Source organism: Diceros bicornis, chromosome 6 (assembly GCF_020826845.1).
Source record: "Diceros bicornis minor isolate mBicDic1 chromosome 6, mDicBic1.mat.cur, whole genome shotgun sequence".
Lineage (NCBI taxonomy): Eukaryota > Metazoa > Chordata > Mammalia > Perissodactyla > Rhinocerotidae > Diceros > Diceros bicornis.
The window spans coordinates 58,633,039-58,657,937 of NC_080745.1; the positions used below are offsets into that span (position 1 = coordinate 58,633,039).

At 36.8% G+C, this 24,899-nt stretch overlaps 1 protein-coding gene across 4 annotated transcripts in view; it reads left to right on the forward strand.

Annotated features, from left to right (window-relative positions):
* The window catches only part of EXOC6 (exocyst complex component 6), a 182,735-nt gene that overhangs the window by 99,031 nt on the left and 58,805 nt on the right, over positions 1-24,899 (forward strand). For all 4 annotated transcript variants that reach the window (XM_058543542.1, XM_058543544.1, XM_058543545.1 and 1 more), the window contains exon 18: positions 24,533-24,712. In XM_058543542.1, the coding sequence (XP_058399525.1) occupies positions 24,533-24,712 (180 nt within the window). The remainder of the gene's footprint in view (positions 1-24,532; positions 24,713-24,899) is intronic.

A 24,899-nucleotide genomic window follows, 5' to 3' on the forward strand; every position in this document is an offset into this window, starting at 1 on the left:
CTTTTTGGCAATTTAAACATCTTATTAAAATGGAGAAAAGTATATTTTATTCACGTTTTGAAGACTTACAGTAGTGCTGAATTGGTCTAAGTGGATTTCCATTAATGTCTCACACTTCAATAATTAATTTTATATGTAATGTGTGTATGTGTGTTTGTGTTTTGAAATTAACAATGTAGGACAAATTAGATAAGTGTAAGATTTACTTTGCATCCTTTATTAGCTCTGGTCTGAATAAAAATTAATATTACATTATTACATGTTATTGTAGTCCTACTTTTTTCTGAATGGAAAGATTTCTGTTTGTGTAATACCGTGGGATATACCAAAAGGCTATTTAGTGGTTGTTGTAAGCAGAATGAAAGATTAAATAATTTCATAAATTTGTTTTATAAACTATTTTATTGATTTTGGGTTGTATAGATGAGACATTGGCATGGTTAGTAATATAAATCCTACATCTCCGTGCATTGAATATTTTGTTAAACTAATATAAACCACTTACTGATCCCTTATGTATAAAATAGGCTTGCTAGTTTAACCTCATAGCCCTTAATAGTTTATATTAAAGAGAATTCTCATCTTCCTACTCTTGCTATATTATAAATTACCCAGCTTATCTCCTAAAATTATAGTATAATCATTTACGTTTAAAAAATTCAGTATACTTGTATTTAGAAATAACTAATTTAATGTTGGTAGGAACCAGACTTTGAAAGTGTGAAGTCCAGAAATGACCCTTGCTTCCTAAAATTATCTGCTTAGCCCCCAAATCTTATGCTTCTCTTGTGATTCTTGAGTTCATGTAGTCATTGTGATACATAAGGCGCAAATGCAGATGATATCTGAGTGAGCAGATTGATAAAATTAGTTATTAAAACTGACACAGAAGCTGGACAAAACAGGCATTCATTTATTCAGATAGTATAGTATAGTAATTAAGGGCTTATACTCTGGAGTTAGACTGCTGTGTGACTTTGGGCACATTCTTTAATTTTAATGATTCCTGATTTTGTTATCTATAAAATTAGAGTAGCAATATATTACCTACCTCATACAATTATTATGAGGATTAAAAGGGATACTTTGCACAGTGCCATTTATTGTACATCATCTATGCTCTGAGCACTCTATTAGGTGTTGAGAATATAGAAATGTATCCCTGCCCTCAAGAAGCTCACAGGAGAAAAAACTATAAAAAGACACTTGACAATATGTTGTGATAAGTACCATAATATAGGAAGAAACTGCACAAGTTTTTGGACATTTGTTTATACAAGGACAAATTGATTCTTTGCTTTTAAGTTAGATTTTACACAATCTTTCTTCGTTTTCTTTATTGCTCTCTGTCCTTATATCCATGTGTTACTCATATGCTGTCCAGAAGGGATTTACTAAGGACCAGAGTTGTAAGCATATTTAACTGTGAACATTAAATTTAATAGGCTAACTCTGTACTCTGATTAAAACATGAATTGCCTTGACATCTGGTGTATCTAGGGATCTTCATGCAATTTTTCTTATCAATAATAAGTTGAAAAACCAGATACCAGAACATGATGCTTTTAGATTAAGGGATCTTGGAACTATACTTCTCAAAATCTGCCTGTTGGGAGGGAATGTTTAGAAATGTTAGCTCTGGTCCATCATTCCAGTGGTTCCTTAAGGTGCAGATATTTAGTTGAAACTACAATTGCCGTAGACTATCCCTTGGGTTTTCTTGGAAATCAGCAAATCAAGTTCAGTCTGTACAAAGAGTGGAGAATCCTGCTTTTTTGTTGTTGTTTTTTGTTTTATTTTTACACAGAACTCAGGAAACCCTTTCTGTTTTATGGTGTGAGAACAGGAGCTGTTTCAAGCTCAATATATGAAGGTCAATATTATTCATTTCTACCTTTGGTCTATTTCTTTTTTTTTTTTTGTATGAGGAAGATCAGCCCTGAGCTAACATCCATGCTAATCCTCCTCTGTTTTTTTGCTGAGGAAGACCAGCTCTGCGCTAACATCTATTGCCAATCCTCCTCCTTTTGTTCCCCCAAAGCCCCAGTAGATAGTTGTATGTCATAGTTGCACGTCCTTCTAGTTGCTGTATGTGGGACGCGGCCTCAGCATGGCCGGAGAAGCAGTGTGTCGGTGTGCACCCGGGATCCAAACCTGGGCCGCCAGTAGCGGAGTGCCCGCACTTAACCACTAAGCCACGGGGCGGGCCCCTTTGGTCTATTTCAAGAAGAATTTGTCTTAAACTGTGATATGAGGAAGCAATTCAACAGTGAGAATTGTTGAATAGATATTAAAGTGAATTACTGAGGGAGACTGGGGGAATTTCCATTCATAGTGAATAGTCTCTCTGTCACCTCTTTCACAGAGATGATTAAAGTACAGTCTTGATTACACAGACGTTAGTATGGATTGCTTAGTTAACCTCTTCGCCTAATTCTTTTCGGTCCAGTGATGCTACCAAACATACTCCTATTTAGTTGCTTAATGATTATGGAAATAAGCACTTACAGGATCCTTTTACCCACACCTCCATTTGCTTCCCATTCAGAAAGAACATATGCACCACAGTGTGCTTGATTTTATATTTGTTTATGTTATGAAATATTATGTAGACTATCTTGTTAGCTTGCCTTTCATCTTGCAAAATCTGTGAGTGATACAAACGAGGTAAAGTAAGTTAGTTCCTGCACTCAAGCAGTACTCAGCTTTTTGAATTAACCTGGACCCACACTGAGAGCTACTTGAAGCTAATATTACGACTTCTGACTGAAAAGATTTTGCAGTAGAATAGAGGGGAAAAAATGAGAATACCATTCGCTTTTTAATCTATGCAGTAGAGAAATGGTGCAATTCTTTTTATTTGGCATCAGAACTCTTTAACTTTGCTCCATGGAGCTGTTCCAACCTGCCACTCTGAAGAGTCGTTTCCTTTTTGAGTCCTGGCAGTGATTGCAACTGTAAGTACCTAGGAGGAATATGCTTCTTATTCTTTCTCTAATTTGCCTTTTTTAAAATCTGTTGATGACTGTGTAGCAAAATGTTTTTTTAGGATTATGGCTAAAGTGACAGTGGTCACTTTCTCTGATTAAGGGTTTGAAATTCTCTTCCTGTGGAGCAGGACAAGGACATGGTACATTGACTTTTAAAAAATCTTTTTTTATTGAAGTGTAATATACATATATAAACATGTACAATTTATAAATGCACAAATTATAAAAATATATAGCTCAATTAATTATTAAAAAGTGAACACAGACTTCTGGTTTCCTGTCAGGCATGTAAAGAGCTTGGAAGTTGTCACTGTGTCCTAACAAGTAAAAAGCTGAGAAAACTGAAAAATCAAGAACCCTCCTTTGATGTACCAGAGAAATGAGATCACAGGGCAAACTGCTGCCCCCAAATTGGAGAGATAGACAGGCAGATACAGAGAATCACAACTTAGTGGAGCAGAAGCCTCTGCAGGAACCACTACCTGCATAGGAAAACCTAACTTTAATTGATGAATTACTAGAAGCTCAGTGTGGACAAGTCTGAGAGTTAAAATTCCAGGGGGACCTAGTCTTTGGGGGGGTCCCACACTTTTGTGAGTTTTACCTCCTGCAGCTCTACCAGATTCTCCCAGTGAAGATTGGAGAAAAATCCTCTTGTGCTTCCAGCAGAGGGAAGAGAAAAGGAACCATTTTGAAAAATGCACCAGAGCCTTGTGTTCTTTAAGCGTTCTGTTCTTCTCACCAAGACCTAACCTCAAAAGAAATTATTTACCAGTGTCTAAACAATTGGAGTTTTATCAGAGCCTGACCTAACTGGGAGAAGGGAAATACTCAATTCCAGTCTGTTCTAGCCATCCTATCCCACCTAAGGGGTGGAAATGAGAAGCTCTTATGAAGTTCACAGCCAAGGGGCAAAGGCTTACTTAAAGACTGACACTTAATCATAGGACTGTAGAATGCATCACTTCCCTCTATGCCTTACCACCACATTACTAAAGACCTATTTACTGCAGTTCCTTTCATCTAGTACGTTATGTCTAGCTACCAAGAAAAAAATTACAAGGCAGACTAAAGGCAAAAAACGCAGTTTGAAGAGATAGAGTAAGTATTAGAACCAGATTCAGATATGTCAGGGATATTGGAATTATCAGACCAGGAATTTAAAAAAAAACAATGATTAAATGATGTCAGCCTCATGGCAGAGTGCGCTCTCCCCCTTAAACTCTCCTCCTAAAATACAACAAAACGGACATTCATTTACAAACAGTGGACATTCACACAACACAAAAGGCGTCTGAGAGACCCATGCAGCCTTACATCTGAAGGTGGAGGTGCTGGAAACCCTGGAGGAAGTGGAAGGAGGTAAGGAGAGCTCCTCTCCCTTCCTGAACTGCAGTGACTCTGGGTCTGTGCGACTCTTGGGGTGGGGGAGGGGCGGCCCTCCAAGTTCCCTCATAGCCCATGGGAAACTCCCACATGGAGGAGACTGAACTGTTGCAGGGGTGTCTTCATCAAGTTAGTACCCCAGGAGAGCAGATAACGAGGGAAGAGTGAGAAGCCTCTGGGACCAGGCAGACGAAAGAAAGTGCCCCTCCCCCTGCCTGGTGCTTCAGCTCAGCTAGTGGTTCAGAGAGCCCGCGGATTGTGGCAGACTCAGAATACACAGCTCTTGACCCCCACCCAGTGGCGGCAGATGGAAGCTGTGACCAGATATTTTCATTATGAGGAAAAACAAACCATGCCGTCAAACAGTATGCAAAAATATATTAAATCTCCAGACCAGAAGGAAAATGGCAGATACACTGAAATCAATCCTGAAGGCACAGAAATTTATAATCTAAACAACAGAGAATTCAAAATAGTTATCGTAGGGCCAGCCCCGTGGCGTAGCAATGAAGTGTGCACTTTCCGCTGCTGGTGGCCTGGGTTCGGATCCTGGGTGTGCAGCGACACACTGCTTGTCAGGCCATGCTGTGGCGGTGTCCCACATAAAGTGGAGGAAGATGGGCATGGATGTTAGCTCAGGGCCAGTCTTCCTCAGCAAAAAGAGGAGGATTGGCATGGATGTTAGCTCAAGGCTGACCTTCCTCACAAAAAATAAATAAATAAATAAATAAGCTAAAAAAAGAAATACTACAAAATAGCTATCATAAAAAAGCTCAACGAGGGGCTGGCCTGGTGGCACAAGCAGTTAAGTGTGTGTGCTCCGCTGAGGCGGCCCGTGGTTCGCCAGTTCGGATCCTGGGTGCGCACCGACACACTGCTTGTCAAGCCATGCTGTGGCGGCATCCCATATAAAGTAGAGGAAGATGGGCATGGGTGTTAGCCCAGGGCCAGTCTTCCTCAGCAAAAAGAGGAGGATTGGCAGATGTTAGCTCAGGGCCGATCTTCCTCACAAAAAAAAAAATCTCAGCGAGTTACAATAAAATACGGATAGACGATTTAATGAAGTCAGGAACTTCTTCACAGAAGAGATTGAAACTATAAAGAAAAACCAATCAGAAATGTTGGAGGTGGAAAACATAGTGGAGGAAATAAAGAAAAATCTGGAATCTTTAAAGAACAGAGCTGACAATATGTAGGAAAGAATTAGCAATATAGAGGATAGAAATGCAGAAATGCTCCACATGAAGGAAGAGAGAGAACTAAGACTAAAAAGAAATGAAGAAATTCTCTGAGAAATATCCGACTCAATTAGGAAATGCAATACAAGGATTATAGGTATTCCAGAGGGAGAAGAGAGGGAAAAAGGAGCAGAGAGCTTGTTCAAAGAAATAATAGCTGAGAACTTCCCAAACCTGGGGAAGGAGCTGGAAATACAAGTGAATGAATAGATGTCCTAACTATGTCAACATAAAAAGACCCTCTCCAAGGCGTATAGTAGTAAAGCTGGAAAAAGTCAATGACAAAGAAAAGATATTAAGGCCAGCAAGACAAAGAAAAAATAATAATAATAATAACATACAAAGGAATTCCTATTTGGCTGTCAGCGGATTTCTCAGCAAAAAAACCAATGATTAATATTTTAAGGACTTTAATGGATAAAGTAGACAATATGCAAGAACAGATGGATCATGTAAGCAGTGAGATGGAAAAATCTAAGAAAGAATCAAAAAGAAATGCTAGAAATCATAGAAATGAAGACTACCTTTAATGGACTCATTAGTAGACTAGACACAGCTGACGAAAGAATCACTGAATTTGGGAATATGTCAGTAGAAACTTCCAAAACAGAAAAGCAAAGAGAAAAAAACAGTGAAAAAAACTGAAGAGGGTATCCAAGAACTGTGGGACAACTATAAAAGGTGTAACAGACAAGAAATAGGAATATTAGAAGGAGAAGCAAGAGAGAGAGGAACAGAAGCAATATTTGATGCAATAATGACTAAGATTTTACCCAAATGAATGTCAGACACCAAACCATGGATCCCAGAAAGCTTGGAGAACAAGCAGGATAAATGCCAAAATAATTATACCAAGGCATATCATATTCAAACTGTACAAAATTAAAGATAAAGTCAAAATCCTGAAGAAAGCTAGAGGAAAAAACACTTTACCTAGAGTAACAAAGAATTACATCTGACTTCTCTGTAAACCATGCAAGCAAGAAGAGAATGGAGTGAAATAACATGTTGAGAGAAAACACCCACAAACCTCTAGGTTTTATGTACTATGAAATTATCCTTCAAAAGTGAAGGAGAAATCAAGACTTTCTCAGACAAACAAAAATTGAGGAATGTTGTTGCTAGTAGACCTGCCCTGCAAGAAATGTTAAGAGCACTTCAGAGATAAAGAAAATGATGTGGGTCAGAAACTTGGATCAACATAAAGAAAGGAAGAGCATTAGAGAAAAGTATAAGTGAAAGTAAAATAAAAACTTATTTTTCTTATTCTTAATTCATCTAATAGATAACAGTCTGTTCAAATAATAATAGCAACAATGTATTCAATTAGGTATGCTTTTATATATATGTTTATGTATGTGTATAAAAAAAGTGAATGACAGCAATAATACAGGGGTTGGGAGGAAGGAATTAGGATTATTTTATTATAAAGTACTTGTACTACTCATGAAGTAGTATAGTGTTATTTGAAAGTGGACTTGGAATAATTGTACTACATATGCATTGGAAACTCTAGGGCAATGACTAAAAAGAGTAAAAAAAAAACAAAAAGAAAGAAAAAATATAACTGATATGCTAAGAAAGGAGAGAAAATGGAATCATACACATGCTCAATTAATATCACAAAAGGCAGAAGAAGAGTGCAGCACATAAGTAGGAACAAAGAACAAATGCAATGCATAGAAAACAGTAACAAATATGGTAGATATTAATCCAGTGACATCAATAATCAGTTTATACATCAATGTTATAAAAACACCAATTGAAAGGCAGAGACTGTCAGAGTGGGTCAATAAAACAGGACCCAACTATATGTTGTTTACAAAACCCTCTTTAAATATAAAGATACATATAGATTAAAAGTAAACAGGTGGAGAACGATATACCGTGTTAACACTAATCAAAAAATTGGTAGTGAGTATGTTAATTTCAGACAGAGCAGACTTCAGAGCAGAGAAGGTTATCAGGGATAAAGAGGGGCATTACATAATGATAAAGGAGTCAATTCTCCAAGAAAACATAACAATCCTTAATGTGCATGTACCTGACAATAGAGGGTCAAAATATGTAAAGCAAAAACTGATGCACTTTCAAGGAGAAACAGATGAATCCACTGTTATAGTTGGATGACTGGGTGACTTCAACACCCAGTTATCAGAAATGGACAAATCCAGCAGACAGAAAATCAGTAAGGACATAGTTGAACTCAACAACACCATCAGTCAACTGGATATAGTTGACATCTATAGACTACTTCATCTAGCAACAGCAGAATATACATTCTTCTCAAGCTCACATGGAACATTCATCAAGATAGACCACATTCGGGGCCATGAAACACACCTTAACAAATTTAAAAGAACAGAAATCATACAGTGGCTGCTCTCAGACCACAATGGAATTAAAGAAGAAATCAATAACAGGAAGATTGCTGGTAAATCCCCAAATACTTGATGTTTAAACAACACACTTCTAAATAACACATGGGTCAAGGAAGAAAAGGATAATAATGGAATATTATTAACAGCTCTATGCCCACAAATTTGATAACCTAGATGAATAAACCAATTCCTTGAAAGACACAACCTGCCAAAACTCACACAAGAAGAAATAGAAAATTTGAATAGGCCTATGTCTATTAAAGAAATTGAATCAATGATTAACAACCTTCCAAAACAGAAAGCACCAGGCCCAGATGGGTTCCCTGGTGAATTGTACCAAACATTTAAGGAAGAAATTATACTAACTCTCTGCAATATCTTTCAGATAGAAAGAGAGAGAATACTTCCTAATTGATTCTATGAGGCCAGCATTACCTTAATACCAAAACCAGACAAAGACATTATAAGAAAAGAAAACTATATAGTGTCTTTTGTGAACACTGATGTAAAAATCCTCAACAAAATATTATCAAATTAAATCCAACAATTTATAAAAGGAATTCTACATCGTGACCTAGTGGGATTTATCCCAGATATGCAAGGCTGGTTCAACAGTCAAAGGTTAGTTAATATAATCTATCACATCAACAAGCTAAAGAAGAAAATCACATGATCATTTCAATAGATAACAGAAAAAGCATTTGACAAAATTCAGCACCCATTCATGACAAAAATTCTCGATAAGCTATAAATAGAGGGGAACTTCCTTAGCTTGATAAGGAATGTCTACAAAAAACCTACAGCTAACATCATACTTAATGGTGAGAAATTTGAAGCTTTCCCAATAAGATCAGAAACAAGGCAAGGATGTCCCGTCTCACCCCTCCTTTTCAACATCATACAGGAAGTCATAGCTAATGCAATAAGACAAGAAAAGGAAATAAAAGATATACTGATTAGGAAGGGAGAAATAAAACCATCTTTGTTTGCAGATGACATGATTATCTATGTAGAAAATCCAAAAAAAAAAAAACCTGGAACTGATTAACAACTGTAGCAAGGTTTCAAGATACACGGGTAATGTACAAAAGTCAACAGTTTTCCTATTTACCAGTGCATTAGTCAGCTTAGGCTGCCATAAAAAAAATACCATGTACTGGGTGGCTTAAACAACAAAAATTTGTTTTCTCATAGTACTTGAGGCTGGAAGTCTGAGATCAGGGTACCAGCAAGATAGGGTTCTGATGAGGACTCTCTTCCTCGCTTACAGCTGGCCACCTTCTCACTGTGTCCTCATATGGCAAAGAGAGAGCTCTGTTGTCTCTTTTCTCTTCTTATAAGGTCACTAATCCCATCATGAGGGTCCCACCCTTATGACCTCATCTAAACCTAATTATCTCCCAAAGTCCCTATCTCCAAATACCATCACATTGGGAGTTAGGGTTTCAACATGAATTTTGGAGGGACAGAATTCAGTTCATAACATTCTGCCTTGCATTCAGAATACGCTCATTTCATTCCAAGAGCCCCCAAAGTCTTAACTTGTTTCAGCATTAACTCTAAGGTTTCACATCCTGTCTCATCTAAATATCATCTAAATTATATATGGGTGAAACTCCAGGTATGATTCACCGTGAGCAGAATTCCTCTCTACCTGTGAACCTGTGAAACCAGACAAGTTATGTGCTTCCAAAATATAATGGTGGTACAGGCATAAGATAGACATACCCATTCCCATAGGGGGAAATAGGAAAGAAGAAAGGGGTGATGGGTCCCAAGCAAGTCCAAAACTTAGCAAGGCAAATTTCATTAGATCTTAAGGCCCAAGACTATTTCTCTTTGGTTTGATGTTCTGCCTTCTAGACTCACTGGGGCGGGGGTTGTGCCTCTGCAGCTCTGCCTGGAGGGGGCCTACCCACAAGGCTCTGCGTGGCTCCCTTCTGACCTATTGAAACTGAGACAGTGGTCTCCACCTTTTTGAACCAAAGAGGCAGCTCTGATGATCTCTGAATTACCTTAGTGGTAATTCTTTTCTTGTCTTAAAGAATAGTGCATAGTTAACAGCCAATAGCTCTGTGGTTCGGTCCTGCAGGATCTAAGAAGTCCAACAGCCTTAGGATGTGCAACTATGATGCACAACTATCTACTGGGGCTTTGGGGAGAAAAAGGGAAAAAAAGGAGGAAGATTAGCAATAGATGTTAGCTCAGGGCTGGTCTTCCTCAGCAAAAAGAGGAGCATTGGCATGGATGTTAGCTCAGGGCTGATCTTCCTCACAAAAAAAAAAAGTCGGACAGCCTTCCTTCATTTTTTTTTTCTGTGTCCATCTCCTTCCCTTCAAACTGGCAGTGTTTCTGCTCATATAATTCCATGATCTCTTTATCAACTGATAGTCCAGCCACACCCTTGGTGTTCTCATGCAAACACACTTTCTCATTTTTTGTAACGTGGACAAGTTGAGAATTTTCCAAATCTTTAAGTTATGATTCCTTTTTGCTTAACAATTCCTTATTCAATTCATTTCTCTCTTCTCTCATTTTACTGTAAGCAGTCAGTAGGAACCAAGCCACTTCTTCAACACTTTGCTTAGAAATCTCCTCAGCTAAATATCCAATTTCATTGCTCAGAGGTTCTGTCTTCCACGAAACACTAGAACGTGAACATAATTCAACCATGTTCTTTGCCACTTTATAACAAAGATCTCCTTTCCTCCAGGTACCAATAGCATGTTCTTCATTTCCATCTGAGATTTCATCAGAATTGTCCTTAATACATCCATATTTCTGGCATTCACCTCAAAACTCCACCAGTCTCTACCCATTATTCAGGTCCAGAGCTGCTTCCACATTTTTAGATATTTGTTACAGCAGCACCTCACTCTCAGTACCAATATCTGTATTAGTCAGCTAGGGCTTCCGTAAGAAAATACAAGATTGAGTGGCTTAAACAATAGAAATTAATTTTCTCATAATTCTAGAGGCTGGAAATCCAAGATCAGGGTGCCAGCATGATTGGGTTCTGGTGAGGACTTTCTTCCTGGCTTGCAGATGACTGCCTTCTCACTATGTCCATAGCAACCAGCAACAAACAAATGGAATTTGAAATTAAAAACATAGTACCATTTACATTAGCAGCATCAAAGTTGAAATACTTAGGTATAAACCTAATAAAATATGTATATGATCTATATGAGGAAGATACAAAGCTGTGATCAAAGAAATCAAAAAAGAATTAAATGAATGGAGAGATGTTTCATGTTCATGGATACGAAGACTCAATATTGTCAAGATGTCAGTTCTTCCCAACTTGTTCTTTACATTCAAGGCATTCCTCATCAAAATCTCAGCAAGTTATTTTGTGGATATTGACAAACTGATTCTAAAGTTTATACGGAGAGGCAAAAGCCCCAGAATAGCCAACACAATATTGAAGGAGAGGAACAAAATTGGAGGATTGATGCTACTGACTTTAAGACTTATTATAAAGGCAGTGTGGTATTGGCCAAAAAATAGACACATAGATCAATGGAACAGGATAGAGAGCCTGGCAATAGACCCACATAAATATATTCAACTGATCTTTGACAAAGGAGCGAAGGCCATACAATGGAGCAAAGACAGTCTTTTCAACAAATGGTGCTGGAACAACTGGACATCTGCATGCAAAGAAATGATTACAGTTACAGACCTTACACTATTCACAGAAATTAACTCAAAATGGATCATAGACCTAAATGTAAAATGCAAAATGATAAAACTCCTAGAAGTTAACGTTGGAGAAAATTTTGGAAGGCATTGACTTTTTAGATACAACACCAAAGACACAATCCATAAAAGAAATAACTGATCAACTGGACTTTATTAAAATTAAAAACTTATGTTTTGTGAAGGACATCATCAAGAGAATGAGAAGACAAGCCACAGACTGGGAGAAAATACTTGCAAAAGACATATCAGATAAAGGATTGTTATTCGAAATATACATACAAAGAACTTTTAAAATCCAACAGTAAGAAAATGAACAACTCTATTAAAAAGTGGACAAAAGAACCTGAACAGACACCACGCCAGAGAAGATATACAAATGGCAAATACGCATGTGAAAATGTGTTCCATATCACACCTATTAGAATGGCCCAAATCCAAAACACTAACACCACCAAATGCTGGTGAGGATATGAAACAACAGGCACTCTCATCCATTGCTAGTGGGAATGCAAAATGGTACAGCCACTTTGGAAGACAGTTTGACAATTTCTTATAAAACTGAACGTACTCTTACCATGCATTCCAGCAGTTACACTCCTTGTTATTTACCCAAATGAGTTGAAAACTTATGTCCACACAAAAACCCACACAAATGTTTATAGCAGCTTTATTGCTAATTGGCAAAACGTGGAAGCAATCAAGATGTCCTTCAGTAAGTGAATGGATAAATAAACTGTGGTACATCCAGACGGAGGAATATTATTCAACACTAAAAAGCCGTGAGCCATCAAGCCATGAAAAGACATGGAGGAACTTTAAATGCCATATTAGTAAGTGAAAGAAGCCTATCTGAAAAGGCTACATATTGTATGACTCCAACTATGTGATATCCTGGAAAAGGCAAAACTATGGAGACAGTAAAAAGATCAGTGGTTGCCACAGGTTGGGGGAGACAGGAAGGATGAATAGATGGAGCACAGGATTTTTAGGCAGTGAAACTACTCTGTATGATAGTATAAGGTGGATACGTGTCATTTGTCCAAGCCCATAGGATGTACAACACCGAGAGTGAACCCTAATGCAACCTGTGGACTTTGGATGATGATGATGTGTCAATGTAGGTTGGTCGATTATAACAAATGTACCACTCTGGTGGGGCATTTTGATAGTTGGGGAGACTGCATGAATGTGTGGGCAGGGAGTATATGGGATGTCTCTGTACTGTTCCCTCAATTTTGCTGTGAACCTAAAACTGTTCTAAAAAATAAGTTCTATTTAAATTGAAAAAAAAAAGTGAACTCACCCGTGTAATAAAGAAATAAAGCATTAGTAGCGTTGTAAAAGTTTCCGTTATCCCTCCTCCCAGTCATTATCTCTTCTCAATATGCACTGATTTTAACAGCACTGGTTAGTTTTGTCTGTTTTTGAGCTCAATTTATATGGAATCATCCAGAGTGTATGTTTTTGTGTGTCTAGCTTCTTTCATTCAGCATCACTGAATTTCCAATGTGGTATAGTATTCCTTTATAGAATTTACTACAACTTATTTATTGGTGTGTGAACTGTAATATCAATTTTGGCTGCTCAGAGACTTTTTTGCTTTTTTCTGGTTATTGACTGCATATGTGACCTCTAAATAACTGAGATGTTTACTGTATGAGTAAAATAAAATTTATGTTTATTTAGTTTTTAGTAGTAAAGATATAAATTCATAAACTGGTATAATCATACATTTAAAACTAGTAAAGTATTAGGAAGTTTTTAAATTTCTCATTTAAATTATAATTGTTCTATTACATATATGAAGTTGATTTATTATTGCTTTGCCAGAACACTTGCAAGATTACTTCTTGACTGATTAATTGCATTTCAGCTTCTGATTACTTATATGTTTTGTGTATAGTCTTTTGTATTATTGGTGGAGTGTTCCTTTGTACAGTTTCTTGTTTTGTTTGTGCAACTCCATTGTCATTTTTTAAAGGCAATACATGTAAGATTTATTTCTTTTGTCATCCATTACCAGCTTTTCCTCTTCTTATCTTCTCCCATTAGAGAGGGCTGCATAAAGCAGTTTTAGGCCTGCAGCTGATTTAATACATTTGAACGAGATAAAATCCTAAAAGGTAAAAACCAGAAGAAAATAAAAAGCAAAAGCTTAAATATTTATTGAATAGAATAATTAGGTCAATTATACAGAAAAGTAAATAGTGGGGATGCTACTATGCTGAAAACATAAAAGCTAACAAAAAACAAAAGCATTTTTCAGTTCTATAAGCAAAAGAGGGAGATCAACAAAATTTATAGACTACCTCAATCCCATTGATACATTAAAGTGCTCAGCTTCTGTTTTTCTGTAATTTATCATCAGTAATCAGTTAATCATAGCAAGTGCCTCTTATAAAGGTGGTGGAAAGCAGAAATAGAATAGGGAAGGAAATGGTTGAGGAGTACTTTAAAAAGCTATTTATATCAGATGATTTGCAAAGCTGACGACAGACAACCTAGATTACCTAAGAAGTGGCAGATGCTACTACAAAGCCCCCAGCCATTCTTTAACATTTTAAAGGTACAAAAGCCTCTGAAAACTGTAAAGGTAAAAGTGTAGCACCCACCTTTTAAAAAAGGAAAAGGAGATGATTTAGGTAATTTGAGAATTAGAAAATTATTCAATTTATGAAGACCCACAACAATCCCAGATAATCCAGAAGCTGGATTTTGAATTATTCTCGACTCTGATTCCAACTGAAAACCTATATTGCCCTTTCCTGTGTATCACTAGAAGTGGAGTAGCTAGCACATGGCTCCATGATGGATTTAGGTTTTTCTAGTACTTTGATAAGGAACAAGAAATGAAATATTTTGTCCTGTCTAAAGTAAGGCTTTGATTGTGTCCCAAAAGACATTCCTGTGAACAAAGCAGTAATTACTTGTAAATTTTCATCTAAACTGGTAGTCAGTTTTGGCCTGGAGGATATATTAAATGATGTTTATTGAGCAAAAATATATTTCTGTTGTACTGTGCTAGTTGCTGAGGAGAAGATGCAGAATGGTTCTTAATCACTAGAATTTTTTAATCGGAAAGGGCGGATAACTACAAACGAATAACTACAGTTAATAAGTAGGTAAATGTGGTCCTGTAGACATATTTGATTTTGTTTTGTAGCTTTTTGAATTTGAATACCTTTAGATGAGATTTATGCTCTGTAATCATCCTGCCTGCCACAGTCACCTTGCCTGCCATACTCATTTGTGTTACCGGCCTGGGCCATGAAGGTGTTTGGGTATTTGCATCAGTTTGGAGCATGGATAGGGTTGCAATCAGCAGAGATGAGGAAAGGGAGGAACTTCTAGAAACTCATTCACAGAAGCTAGAAAGCTCAAGATCAGAAAGTTCAGAGATCCTGAATGTAAAATACAATGACCCAGAAGAAGGAATATAAAATCATATGTGTTAATAAGCATGCATATTGTATTTAAAAGTCATATTTGGTTTACATGTGTTTTGAATGTTTATTCTGGGAAAAATATAATTCTTTGAAGCAGTTGGTGTCAGGTTCCTTAAATTTCTGTCTTCAGCTTATCTCTCATCTGGGCCATAGCTTTCTATGTGATACTTTAGCTTGCTTTATCTAGCTCTAGTTACCTGAAGAAGTGCTTTGGATTTGCCCCATGGAAATTGTTTTGGTATAATTAAATATAACTCCTACAGTAACCTGTATCTCTAGTGGAACATTTAGTATGCTATTTGTGACATGCTGACTTGAGAACTATGAGATTATGCATCCCTGACTTAAACTTCATGTTGACTGTGTTCTTTTATGAAGAAAAATATTTTAAAGAGATTTCTAGAACTTTATGAAAACTTCAAGTCTTCTAATTAATATAAGCTTTCCTTGGCTTTTTACATTTGTATTCTTAGTTCATGTGGAGCAGATCTTGAGCTTTGTTTAATCCAGAGTGTTATTGATCAAGTGGTAGTATATGATTTGCATGTGTATGAGGCACAATACAAATTCTAAAACCTCTGACTTTTTTTTTTGAATCACAATAATATAATGAAAAACCCTAGTGAAAAGTAGCCATCCCACTAAATTAATTTGAAGCATAGGCAAGCAAATTTTTTTTCATTTTTTGATTCATTTTAGGTACCAAATATAAGAATAAATTGTTACACTGACTGCTAAAATATCTAAATAAAAAATTGTAATTTCTTAAATTGGCTCCTCTCTCTGCCTATCTAATTTTTTATGATGGTACCACCATTTTTCTTGCCTCCTTTCCTGGACAATCTAGAGTTATCTTCGATGTATTTCTTTTTAACTGCTCCCATCACACTCCTTTCCCCATCATAACTAATTATAGTTTTCCCGGTTTGCTGTTATATGCTGTTTTTTTGCTTTTTCCCCCTCTGTCTGTAGGGTCATTAGTGACATTGGCTAATAAGATGGATACTATATGCTACTGACATTTAGAAATTTCTAGGTCAGGATCATAGATTATTGGAGCATCATTTCTTGAAGTAGAGCAGGAAGAAATTGTCTAGGGAGGAGGACACCTTCGTTTTGGCAGTTCCAACGTCATCTCCTGCTTAGATTTTTAAAGCTCAGAAAAGTGTCATAGAAGTGTTCCCCTTGCTCCAAATGAGTAATATTAAATGGAACTTTTTTTTCTTTTCTAGAATGTTCAATAAAATGTTTGAAATAAGGTACTTGTATTAATCAGGGCTATAAACAGAAAATTGACAAGAACTGACAGAAAAATCAACTCAGACTGTCTTAAAGAATAAAGGGAAATTATTAACTAGCGTGACAGTAAAGTCCAAGAATAGGGCAGATTTCATGTGAGGCTGAAGCTAGCTGCTCAGGAGATATCACTAAAGACCCAGAGTTCCTCCATTTTTCAACTCTGCTTTATGCAATTTTGGCCTAATCTTCAGACAGCACATGGTAACCCAGCAGCTGTAGATTCTCTCCTTCTGGTAGCAGAATGGCTGCCAGGTCACAGTTCCAAACTTCGTATCGTCATGCCCTGTGATCTAAAGGAAGAGAGAGTGTGTGCCTCCACTAATTGCTATGGAACTCCCTGTGAGTAAGTGGGTGATAATTGCTAATTGACTTAAACTCATCAGAATCCATCCTGGGAGCTAGATATATGTTCAGTCCCATCTAGACCAAATAGAGCTGTGAATGGGGGCAGAGTGATTTTCCAAAATGTATTTGGAAACTGTTCCAAGAAGAGGAAATGGATGATAGTAAATCATAGATGTTTACTAAAATGTTTAGCTATTACTACTTAACTTTTATTCAGAACACACATACTTATGGTGCAGGAGGTCTAGGGTGGAGTTTGTGCCTGTATATGTTTTAAAAAGTTCCTCAGGTAGTTCCGTTGCACACCTGTGGTTGCAAACCACTGATAGTATGGTATCATTTAATTCTTATATATTGAAATAAAAAATAGTTCTCATATTATGTTAGATACATTTCTGCCTTCAGAGGGCACTGTTTCTTTAAAAGCAAAGGAATTATTGGTTTGCTTATAGGCCGAATCTTTTAAAATTTAATTTAGGAGTTAGTTGATATGTTCCTGACATTCTGATGAGATCATAAGGATTGAGAGTATTTTGGTTTCAACTGTAGCAGAACTCCCCAGGAAGTCCATACGAATTTTCATAACAGTTTCTAAATTACCATCAGTAATCTTTTTTAGAAATGTATTACCAAATAATTCAGTGTATCCCTGTGTATAATTACAGGAAAAGTTACAATGAAAGCTTTTTCTGTCTTTCTTTCCTTGCTCTTGTTTTTTAAAAAATAAAATGTATTGAGTCAGTTCATGCAGTTCATGTACATATGTTTTCTAATGATTATATTAGTCTAGATTATAAACTAAGCAGAATCCTTAGTCCTTAGCAAAGTCCTTTTGATTGTTACCTTTAAAACATGTTCCTGCCTAGAACTGCTCTCTGAAATTTTTCTTTCACACAGCACAGCTGCTGACTCCCTGAGAATTCTTTGTTTGCTATTATAGCCTGTGGAAAGCATTAATAAACTTTTTTTTTTTTTGTGAGGAAGATCAGCCCTGAGCTAACATCTGATACCAATCTTCCTCTTTTTGCCAAGGAAGATTGGCCCTGGGCTAACATCCGTGTCCATCTTCCTCTGCTTTATATGGGGCACCGCCACAGCATGGCTAGACAAGCGCTGTGTTGGTGCGTGCTCAGGATCTGAACCTGTGAACCCTTGGGCCGCCGAAGCGGAGCATGCGCACTTAACCAGTACGACACTGGGCCGGCCCCCATTAATAAACTTTTAAAAATATAAGATAACCCTCTCCTCAAAATTTCATTTCAACATGTTGAGAAAAGTTATCTTGACCTGGATTGTTTATGGAAAAAGTGGAACCTTCTCTTGGTGTCACCTCAGAAAAGTAGATTAATTAGCAAAGTTTTAGATAGTAACAACAAAAATTAATAAATAAGTTTTTGTTTTTTCCCTTATTTTTGCTTAGTTCTTTTTCAGAAAATTAGTGGTTTTTGAATCACTTTATCCAGAAAGCATATAGTTATAATGACTTCATTCGACTATAATGTGAATGGTTTCATCATCATCATTTTTATAATTTTTCTCCCTTGAGATAAATACAGTGTTTGTTTTCCCTCGTGACTTCAAAATTTCTAGATATATCATCCCTCTCCCCATCTCAACTTTTGGTTAATGTTTTAATTGTTCCATATTGCTTTAAAAAAAATCCAGGAAAATATGAAATAACATCTTTATTTTTTTTAATAAAATTCTATATGGTAAAAAGAAGAATTAAGAAGTATAACATTGATTTTAAAGGTGGATTTAAATTAGGATTTTAAAACAATAGCCATTTTTTAACAAATCTAAAATTTCACCAAGTACTTTAGCTCTGTGAGTTTGGAAGAGAGGAGTCTCTCTCTCTTTCTCTCTCTCTCTCTCTCTTTTTTTTTTTTTTTGGTGAGGAAGACTGGCTCTGAGCTAACATCCATTGCCAATCCTCCTCTTTTTGCTGAGGAAGATTAGCCCTGAGCTAACATCTGTGCCCATCTTCCTCTATTTTGTATATGGGATGCACGCCAAGACTGGCCTGATGAGCAGTGCATAGGTCTGCACCCCGGATCTGAACTCGTGAACCCCGGGCTGCTGGGGCGGAGTGCGTGAACTTAACCACTATGCCACCAGGCTGGCCCTGAGAGGAGTCTCTTGATATTGGTTATTAAAATTTTGTTAGGCATCTCTTTCCCTTCCTGCCTACATTAGAGACATCTCAGAAAAGCAAGAGAAATCATATATAGCAGTCTGAGTGCAGATAGGGAATGTAGTAGAGGGTAGGAGCAATCAGACTCCAAGTTGTTTTTGCCTGGTGATAGAAGGGAAGTGGGTTGAGTATTATGGGATGATTATACAGTTCTGAGCTTTAGGCTTCCCTTATCTGGCTGCCTTCTGGAATTGCAGTTTGGCTTCAATTCTATAGTAATCCATATTAATCTGCCTAGATTCAGTAAAGGTAGTGAGACATGAAATAGAGGGGGCTGATGATGAATGCTGGGGCAAAATGTAAAGTGGTAAATACTCATTTTTTATATTGCTTTGAGAAATTGGTACATAAGTGGTATTGGTAAGGAAGATGTATGGTGTAGTTCTGTAGGCCGTAAGCATTTGCCTTCTTAGATAACTGCCCCTAATGCTGTTATGGCTAATGCACATTAAATATGACCCCCTTTTCCATTTCCCTATTGTTTCATGTTTAAAAAAATCCTTCTGTGAAAATAATACCCACTTGTTTTCTCCCTCACATGCAAATAACTACAGTAAGTTAAGCTAACTTGGGCAATTTGGATGGCTTGGAATTCTGATATACTAATTGTGTTCATGCAGTTCACTTAATAAACATCTATTAGGCGTTACTAGGTACCCAACACTAGTAGGTTTAAGGAAACGAACACTTTTTTGAGCGCCTAACTGTGTGCCAAGTACTGTTAGATACTTTAATTACAGAAGCTTATATAATGCTCTAAACAGCCCTCTGAGAGAGTGATGATGATTCTATTTTCATAAATGAGAAAACTAGGATTTACAAAAGTTAAGTAATTTGCTCAAGATACAAAGATAAATAAAATAGTGGAAATCAAACCCCTTCCCATTGTCTCAACCCCCTGGCCCATATTCTTTATAGGCCATTTCTCCATTATTCATTATTAGCAGGATGGTGATTGTTAAAATGGCCACAAATTCTTTGACACCTTTCTCATTGAGAAATGGAGGTCTGTGTCCCCTCCCCTTGAGTCTGGGCAGGCTTGTGACTGCTTTAACCAATGGAGTACAGTGAAAATAATGTTGTGCGACTTCTGAGGCTAGGACATAAAGGCACTGTTGTTTCCCCCTTATTCCAAGCATGAAACACATGCTTGGATGCCTGAGATGCCATGTGAGAAGTCCAGGTATCCTGTAGCCACCATGTTGTGAGGAAGCCAAGCCACGTAGAGAGGCTACCCATCCCAGGTGCCAGACATGTGAGTGAAGAAACCTTTAGGTTATTCTAATCTCCAGCTCTTGAGTCTCGTTCCCAGCCTTCAAGTCGTCTCAGCTGAGCTCCCAGATATAGTGGAGCAAAATCATCCCCTCTGTACCCTACCTGCATTCATAACCCATAGAACCTGTGAGCATAATAAAATGCTTGTTATTTTAAGGCACTAAGATTTGGGGGGTAATTTGGTACTCAGCAGTAGTAATTGGAACAGCAAGTGACTTAAGCCTTCTTTCCAACCCAACATGATCTCTACTTTTTCACTGCACTTTTACTATACATATAGTCAATACTAATTATTACTAATATATAATAATTATTACTAATATATACTAATTATTATTATTTGTTAATATTTATTCATTCTGTGATTATTTTATTTGTGGTACTTTTCTATCCCAACTAGATTATAAACTTCTTCAAGACAGGAACGATGTTTCAGATTTTTTTAACAAGTACTTAATCTACTGCCTACTCTGTTGCAAGCACTGTTCTAGGTATTGGGGATACGTCAGTGAACAAAAACAGACACAAACTTCCTGTGTTAATGGAGCTTCCATATTAGTGGATATTTTGTACCTACATTACTCAGAGTGCCAAATTTATAGTGGCCGATATAGTGTTGTTGATAAACACTGTTAAGCTTCTCAATCATAAGATTTTTCTGAGAGATTTGCATTGCATTAGAAATTTTAGTAGAGTGACACTAATAGCTTAAGTTGCTATAAATAACTTTATTTTGAGTCAGAATTCATTCTGCTACTGCCATATTTTATGCTTCATTAAAATTTCAGTTTATAACATTAACATAACTTATCTTAAATTCTTGTTTTATTTAAAGTAGTGTTTACTTTCTTCTGTAGTTGAGGAGAGATACTATTGAAAGTTTTTATTGTCTGTGTCAAATTTGTGTTAGACCTCTGAGTGGGGAGAGAAGAAAAATCTTTCTTGGACTTCCTATTCCAATCCTACTGTGAAGGCAGGCATGCACATGGAAAGATGTTTGCCAGTAGTTGGTCTTCTTCAGCCCAACGTGGCAGTGTGTAGTAAGTGATTAGATGTTGTGAAAATCGGAGAGGGAGCCAACAAAGCATTGAAATGTGAAAGTGGTACATTTTGATTGTTCATGTTTACCTTTTCTTACACTGTTCTTCTTTTGAAAATTTCTTAAGGCACACGAACCAAAATACCAAAGTGAGGGTTCCTGATTATATTTTTTAAAGTTCCAACTCAAATGACATCCCTCTACAAAGCTTTTTACCAAATAAGTACAGTCATTTATTCTTATCCACGGGGGGTACATTCCAAGACCCCCAGTGGATGTCTGAAACCTCAGATGGTACCACACTCTGTACCGAACCTAATACCAAGACAGTTGATCTGATAACCGAGACGGCTTAAAGTGACTAATGGGCAGGTAGCGTATACAGCATGGATATGCTGGACAAAGGGATGATTCATATCTCAAGCAGGATGGCGTGAGATTTCAACATGCTTCTCAGAATGGCGTGCAATTTAAAACTTATGAATTGTTTATTTCTGGAATTTTCCATTTAATATTTTCAGACCGTGGTTGACCATGGGTAACTGAAACCATGGAAAGTGAAACCATGGATAAGAGGGGACAATTGTAGTAATTATTTCCTCCTTTGTTTACTCAGGATTCTTTGTTAAACCTCTAATATAACACTAGTCATGTTTTGTAATATTGTATCTCTTCCTGGATTGTGAGATCTTTGAGGGTGGGAGCTGTCTTAGTCATCTTAGTGTCTTTATAGTGATCTTATTCATAGACATGATACAAATGATATATTAGGTTAAATTGTATTCAGAAATAATATATGACTAATCATACTTAGGTTTCTTCTTAGTCAGTGATGTGTATCAGGTTTATGTGATCCTTTAAAAGAAAATCATAGACATGGGGATCTTTTGCCTTGATTCCAAAGGCCGCAATGCATAGTCTTCAGTTCTCCAATATTTCTCATGCCATTCTATCAGAGTGCTGTTGTCTCTCTAAGCACTGTTTTCATTGCAAGTTTTGGTATTGTGTTTTTTGTTTTCATTTATCTCAAAGTATTTTCTGATTTTGATCATGATTTCTTCTTTGACTCACTGGTTATTTATTTGAGTCTGTTGTTTAATTTCTACATATTTGCGAATTTTTCAAATGTCCTTCTGGTCTTAATTTCTAATTCAATTCCATTGTGGCCAGAGGACATGCTTTGTATGATTTCCATCTTTTTAAGGCTTGTTATATGGCCTAATGTGTTCTATTCTGGATAGCATTCCATGGTCACTTGAGAATAGTGTATGATCTGCTACTGTTGAGTTGGGTGTTCTATAGATGTCTGTTAGGTCTAGTTGGTTTATATTGTTGATCAAATCTTCTTTGTCTTCTGCCTGCTCATATCTGCTGTTGAGCCCCTGTAGTGATTTTTTTCATTTCATTTATTGTACTTTTCAACTGCAGAATTTCTATTTGGTGTTTTTTTTTTTTTTCTTTTTTAATTTCTGTCTGTTTATTTATGTTCTCTATTTTGTGAGGCATTGTTCTCATATTTTCCTTCAGTTCTTTAGACATGGTTTACTTTAGTTCCTTGGACATATTTTAAATAGCTTATTTTAAAGGCTTTGTCTTCTAAGTCCAATGTCTGGGCTTCCTCAGGGACAATTTCTATTGATTAGTTTTTTTCCCTATGTATGGGTCCTAGTTTCTTGTTTCTTTGTGCAGCTTGTAAATTTTGTTGAAAAGTGGACATTTAAAATAATATAATGTGGCAGCTCTGGAAATCAGATTCTCCTGTCTCTCCAAGGTTTGTTGTGTTTTCCTGGTAGTTGGCTGGTTGGTTGTTTTGTGACTTTTCTGAATTAATTCTGTAAAGTCTGTATTCTTTGTCATGTGTGGCCACTAAAGTCTCTGCTTGGTTAGCTTAGTGGCCAGCTAATGATTAGATAACAGGTTTCCTTAAAAGCCTGGAATCAATAAGTCCCCCAGTCTTTGCCAAGGAACTCTGTGTATGTATTGGGGCAGGCTTTCAACACTCAGGCACTTGACAACTGTGCTTTAGCCTTCACTTCCTGCTTGTACAGAGCTTCAAGGTCAGTCAGAAACAGGAGTTTAGAACCTTCTTACGTCTTTCCTGAGCATGTGCACAGCCCTACATGTGTATATAGCCTTCTAGATTTCCAGGAATATGTCAGAGCTTTTCAAAGCCATTTAGGGACATCTTATTCCCCAGTTTTTTCTTTTAAGCTTTTTGGTTAGGCTGTTGTGTGCCCTGTTATCCGCCGCCAAAGGCATCTGTCATGTTAAACAGTTGCCTCTAGTTGTTTTCAACAAACGCCCCCAGGGAAAAGGCTTTTTGCACTGGACAAGCCCCAATTTAGGTCATATAAAGACATCCCTGCAAGTGGGGTCATCCAGGGAACCACCAGATAGGTCAAATAATGATCATTCTCTGGGAATGTGGCTTTGAAGGAGCTCCAAGCCCATTCTGCCCCCTTTGGTGGCTGATAGGCTGCTAGTTTTCACCACAGTTGTAGGATGTTGATTTTCAAGGGTACCGTGGACCAGGAGGTGGGGGGAGAATGGAAATAGGGGACATTAAAATGCCACAAAGCTTGTTTTCTTACCAAGATTTGGTTGTTTTTCATGAGTAAATGCTGCCTGGATTGCTGCAAGTTTTGAATTAATTTCCAGACTTCTGGAAAAGTTGATTTTGACAATTTTTGCTAGTTATCTTGTTGCTTTTGTGGAGGAAAGAATTTTGGAGATTCTTACTCTGCTATTTTTGCATCAATTCCTTCATTTCTTTTCTCCTCCTCTGAGAAGTTAACTCTCTCTCTCTCTTTTTTTTTTTTCCTCTTCAACTCAACATACCAGCAACTATTCCATTTCTTCTGTAGTAATCCAATTTAATTTCCCTTAGCGAGTCAGTGAATGGGAGTGGTCTTCTGAATTCTTGACAACTTCTGGTTCTCCTAAGGATCTTCTTAGAGCTGTGAGAATAATTCAGAGTTAATAACTCATAAAGTGTCCTACCACATAAAGATGAAAAAGGTGATAGTGAGATTGGAAAGAAGAAAAGTGATGTCCAGTCAAATAAATAGAGTACTGCCAGCCAAAAAACCAAATATTCTTGGACTTTAAATAAGTGGCTAAAATATTAGACCAAAGAAAAATATAAAATAAAATTTATAATTCGAAGAAAATTTGTTTTATTATCTGCTTCTGTATCTGTTTCTTATTTTTTGTTGTTGTTTTGTCCTCTGTCAGGATGCCCGACATGCAGCAGAAGGAGAAATATATACTAAACTTAATCAAAAAATTGATGAATTTGTTCAGCTTGCTGATTATGACTGGACAATGTCTGAGCCAGATGGAAGAGCTAGTGGTTACTTAATGGATCTTATTAATTTTTTGAGAAGCATCTTTCAAGTGTTCACTCATTTGCCTGTAAGTATAAAAAAATTTCAAAAAATTGTATTATGATTTTTCTTACTAAAGTATATTTTAGAATTCCATTTTAGTTTGAGGTTTACTTGTTTAAACCAACTTCCTGGCTTGAATATTTTTTTCCCATTATTTTAAATCAATTTGTGAAGAATCCTAACTTAACCAGTTGTTTGAAGTTTTCATTTGT